The sequence below is a fragment of the Marmota flaviventris genome, chromosome 18, assembly GCF_047511675.1.
Source record: "Marmota flaviventris isolate mMarFla1 chromosome 18, mMarFla1.hap1, whole genome shotgun sequence".
In the NCBI taxonomy this organism is placed as follows: Eukaryota; Metazoa; Chordata; class Mammalia; order Rodentia; family Sciuridae; genus Marmota; species Marmota flaviventris.
Genome location: NC_092515.1, coordinates 2,261,108 through 2,265,967, shown reverse-complemented (window position 1 = coordinate 2,265,967; position 4,860 = coordinate 2,261,108). Strand labels below are relative to the sequence as shown.

At 61.9% G+C, this 4,860-nt stretch overlaps 1 protein-coding gene across 1 annotated transcript; it reads right to left on the bottom strand.

The window, feature by feature from the left end:
* Positions 1-1,993: 1,993 nt before the first annotated feature.
* On the bottom strand, positions 1,994-4,771 carry Tmem86b (transmembrane protein 86B). Its single transcript, XM_027921258.2, is given in 3 exon segments — positions 1,994-2,652; positions 3,295-3,469; positions 3,472-4,771. Coding segments are annotated over 3 exon segments (639 nt in total). The 5' UTR covers positions 3,575-4,771; the 3' UTR covers positions 1,994-2,291.
* Between the last annotated feature and the right edge of the window lie 89 nt (positions 4,772-4,860).

The following is a 4,860-nucleotide window of genomic DNA, read 5'->3' as shown; positions in this document are numbered from 1 at the left end:
TCCAGCCTGCCTCCCTCCCCTTTCCAAAGGGCTCCTGAGATGATAGGGGCCACTCAGACAAGCAGGACAATTTGTCTTCAGGCCAGCTGACCAGTAACCTCTACTCCATTGGTGACCTTCGACAACATTCCCCACAGAAGGGGACACATTCGCAGACTTTGGGGATCAGGACACAGCTAACTTGGAGCCCATTCTGCCTGCTGCAGATGTCACAATCACACACAGCCCTGGTGGCTGAGGAACAGTCCAGGACACTCTGTGCACACGTGTCCACATGCACTCACTCACACAGGAACACAGGTTTCTGGGCAGTGATGTGGGCCTCCCTCAGTCTGAGCACACTTAAGACATCCCTGCAGCCTCTCTTCCCTGCCCACACAAAGGTGGTAGGAATCCCAGGCCTAGCCCTCGTCCCAAGCCAGTCCCAAGCCACAACGTGTGGTACATGTGCTCCTGTTGACCACGCCTGCACTGGGCCACACAGCTCAGGGACAGGGAGAGGGAGAGGGAGCCAGTAAAACCTCTCCCTCCAGACCCCGGGGTCCAGGCCTAGCCTCTTCCCTCAGACCCAGGGGTCCAGGCCCAGCCTCTTCCCTCAGACCCAGGGGTCCAGGCCCAGCCTCCTCCCCCAGACCCAGGGTCCAGGCCCAGCCTCCTCCCTCAGACCCAGGGGTCCAGGCCCAGCCTCCTCCCTCAGACCCAGGGTCCAGGCCCAGCCTCCTCCCTCAGACCCAGGGAACCAGGCCCAGCCTCCTCCCTCAGACCCAGGGTCCAGGCCCAGCCTCCTCCCTCAGACCCAGGGTCCAGGCCCAGCCTCCTCCCTCAGACCCAGGGTCCAGGCCCAGCCTCCTCCCTCAGACCCAGGGTCCAGGCCCAGCCTCTTCCCTCAGACCCAGGGGTCCAGGCCCAGCCTCCTCCCTCAGACCCAGGGGTCCAGGCCCAGCCCTCCTCCCTCAGACCCAGGGGTCCAGGCCCAGCCTCCTCCCTCAGACCCAGGGGTCCAGGCCCAGCCTCCTCCCTCAGACCCAGGGTCCAGGCCCAGCCTCCTCCCTCAGACCCAGGGGTCCAGGCCCAGCCCTCCTCCCTCAGACCCAGGGTCCAGGCCCAGCCTCCTCCCTCAGACCCAGGGGTCCAGGCCCAGCCTCCTCCCTCAGACCCAGGGTCCAGGCCCAGCCCTCCTCCCTCAGACCCAGGGGTCCAGGCCCAGCCTCCTCCCTCAGACCCAGGGGTCCAGGGCCAGCCCCCTCCCTCAGTCCCAGGAATCCGAGGCTTCAGCTCTTTTTCCTCCAACACAGGCTCCCTAGCCGCCTTTCCCCTCCCAGGCAAGCTGCGGTTCTTGGGTTCTTCACACAGCAGGGCTTCCCACCCTCCATGTCTGCAAGTCAGGAGCCCTGTGTACTTCCCTCTGGGGCTCTTCTAAAGAGAGGGAGGGAGGGCAGGAACCAAGGAGGAAGAGTTTCACCTCCTGTCTTCCCTTTGCTCGAGGGAATCCCTCTGCTGCCATCTCCTCCACTGCAGATCTGGTCCCCACCCTCCCTGCTAGGGCCCGCTTCCCCCACCCAGCCCTCACTTCCCACTGAGAGCTGTTCACCCTCCTCCTCTGCTGTAGGAGCTCCTTAAACCACACAAGGACGCAACGCATGGTCTCACGTGCACACTGTGGGTGCAGAGGTCACGTCGGGAGGGAGCGCCCACCCGGTCATGCCCTCAGTCGCAGAGGTCACACTGCTGTGGTCACTCCTTCCTGCTCTATCCCATCTCCCGGTCACCTGTGCCCTCCTCACCTCAACTCCTGATACCGTGATTATAGTGGGTTGTGTCCTCTAAGATATGTCCTTCCTGGCTTCCATGCTGTAGCTCCCCTATAACAAGGGGAGGATGGACACCCCCACCTAAGGGCTCCAGGGGGTCCATGGGCACCAGGCTGCCTCTTGGGCTCTTATGGACTGTGATCATCCCTCCCCGACGTGTTCCCAAAATAACAGGGCTGCTCTGTTTCAATTCCCACTTTACTTGGCGACGAGAGGACAGATGGGAGCCGTGGGAAGGGGCAGAAGGTGGGGAGACAGGGGAAGGCAGAATACGGGTCTGGCCGAGAGGCCCAGAGTCCAGAGCCAGAACCCAGGGAAGGAAGCTTGAACCCAGCGGCAGGCTTGGAATGCCAAGAGCACACAGGCGTCTCGAGACAGACAGCACTGCAGCTGCACCCGAGGCTTGGCCGTGAGGGTGTTTCTCAGGCTGGGTCAGTCTCTGGGGGAGGGGAGGGAGGGGACTGGGCATCTGGCTCCTGGTCAGTCGTTCTTGAGCTCTAGGCTCTTGACTGACAGGGTGATGAGCAGCTGGGCTAAGTAGTAGGTGGACATGGTCACGAGGCGGGCATAGGGCAGGGGGTGGACAAAGACATCCCAGGCCAGCATGGCATCAGAAAGCGCGAGGAGCAGAGCGCCCCAGCCAGCACTCCCACCCTGGGCCAGGCCACGCCATAGCATGGCGGACACCACCAGCATGTAGACTGCCACTGGCAGGAACATGTCCGGCTCAAGGTGCAGCAGAAGCAGGCCGTAGTACACCACAGAGGCCAGGATGGTGGGCAGCAGCAAAGGCGGTCATACCTGAGGAGGGAGGTGGGTGCCCAGAGAGCTGTTCACCCTCCTCCTCTGCTGTTCTCAGAACCACCCAAGTCCTTCTGTTCTCCCTTGGCCCCACCCAGGCCTGAGAGGATGGTCCCAGGACCAGCTCCCACCCTGGCCATGCCGTGGCTGCCTGCTGGGATGACAGGGCCACCTCCTCAGTGGCTCCCCAACTTCTCCCTGCCTTGGCTACTCTGTCAGTTCTCAAAGCAGCAGGAGCAACCTTCACTCTTGAATGTAGCCTGGGCTGCATCCTTGCTGTCTCACTGTCCACCACCTCCCCATTCTGCTCTGGAATACAGACACCCTCTGCCCATCACTGCTCTGCTCATCACCCTGGCCCACGTGGACAAAGGGCCTGGTGTGCCACTGCCCCAGGGCCTTTGCACCAGCTAGTTCCTTGCTCAGAACATGTTCCCCAACACATGCATGGGACACCACCTTCGAGAATGCCTACTGGTCACTCCCTCAGTAAAACCTTCTTCAACCACCTTTTTCCTCCACGCCACTTCCGCCTTCTAAGTGCACACTGTCTGACCCCACCCCTCCAAAGCTGCACCCTCCTGTTCCCGTCTGACCCTGTGTGCAGGGGTCCTCGCAGCCTTGCTGCACTGCAGGGTGGCGTCCCCCCAGGGCCCCAGATACAGCATCACCAGGTCCCCACTCACCATGAAGGAAGGCCTCGGGCCAGATGAGGCAGGCGTTCCCCACAGCCGAGCACACCAGGCCTCCCTGGAGAAGCCAGGCGTAGCTCCCGCCAGAGGTCAGGGCCCACGGGTACACCACCAGGGAGAGCACAGGCAGGCTCCTGACCAGGGCGCTGACCCAGGTCGACTGCTCTCAGGAATCCAGAGGAGGAAGTAGATGGAACAGGTGACGATGAAGGGGCTCAGCCATCTGCGGGCCTGTTGGTGCTTCAGAGAGGACAAGCACCGAACTCTCATTCAGCACTCAGTCCAGCTCTAGCCCTCAGAGGGGCCAGGCCTGACCAGGCTGAGACTCAGATCTCCCAGCTTCCCCACTTCACCCCCACCCCAGGCCAGAGCTGTCCCAGCAGGACCTATTCGGGGACCAGGATTTTCTGTCTCCTGGGCAGGCAGAGGACCCCAGGCCCTACCCCAGGCCCTGCCCCAGGCCCTGCCCCAGGCCCGTGCCTCTGCAGGCCCTCACTTGGACTAGGAGCGTCTTCAGGAGCAGCACTTCCTTCCCACTCTCCATGCTGGTACGATGCCAGAGTGGCCTGTACCTGGAAGCTGGTGAGTCAGGATGAGGAGGAAAGAGGTCATGGTCACACATTAACCCAAAGAGCGTCCTGTGGATGCTGGGACTGATAACAGCACCCAGAGAGAAACTGCCCCCCCCTCAGGAGTTGCCCTTGCTTGATGCCCTCTAATAAGGTGCCCATCGGGACCCAAGGGACCCTCCGTCCCCACAGCCCCTGCCCAGCACACAAGAATCTGGCCTGGTTTCTTCTGCCTGGGGGGTGAGGCCCACAAGTGCCCTTCCCATTGTCCTGTGCCCAGCCAATCAGAAGGGGCAGCTCAGGATTCCAATGGAGTGGGCCAGCCGGGGAGGGTGGGAAGGTGGTGGGAAGGGGCCTTCCTGCCCCATTCCCTGCCAAGCACTGGCTGAATGAGGGTGCAGTGAGGATGCTGTCCTTGTCCCAGTGCAGGGGTCACTGCAGCAGTTTGTCAGGATACTTACCCCCTGCATGCAGCGCTCACTCTTCAGCCTTCCCATCTGGAAGATGGGGACTGCCACAGGGACCGCGGGGCTCAGGGAATTGCGGTGTTGGGGGGTGTCATGTGCCTCATTGGAAACCCACTCATCCGTAATGTGGCTCACTGCTTCTCACCAGGGATGAGCGCAGGATTCCAACTTCCCTCCTTCCACCAGCAAGAACCTGAGGCCTCCAGAGCCCAGGGCTCCCAGCTGCCCCAAGTCCCCAGCAGTGCAGGGATGGTGGATCTGGCTGGGAGGCAGACTCAGCAGTGCCCCACCCGAGCCTGCACATGCAGGCCAGGGACACTTCGGGATGTCAAATGCAGATGTGCTGTGAGGGTGTGGATCCGTGTAGATTGGGGACGGGGCAGATTTCCTCCTGGAAATCTCTGCCTCAGCTGGGCATGGGTCACTGCCCCACCCAGGACCATGTCCCACAAGGGTCACAGCCTCAGAGGGGAAGCTGCTCTCCACCCCACATTCCAGAACTCAAGGTCTGACCATCAAG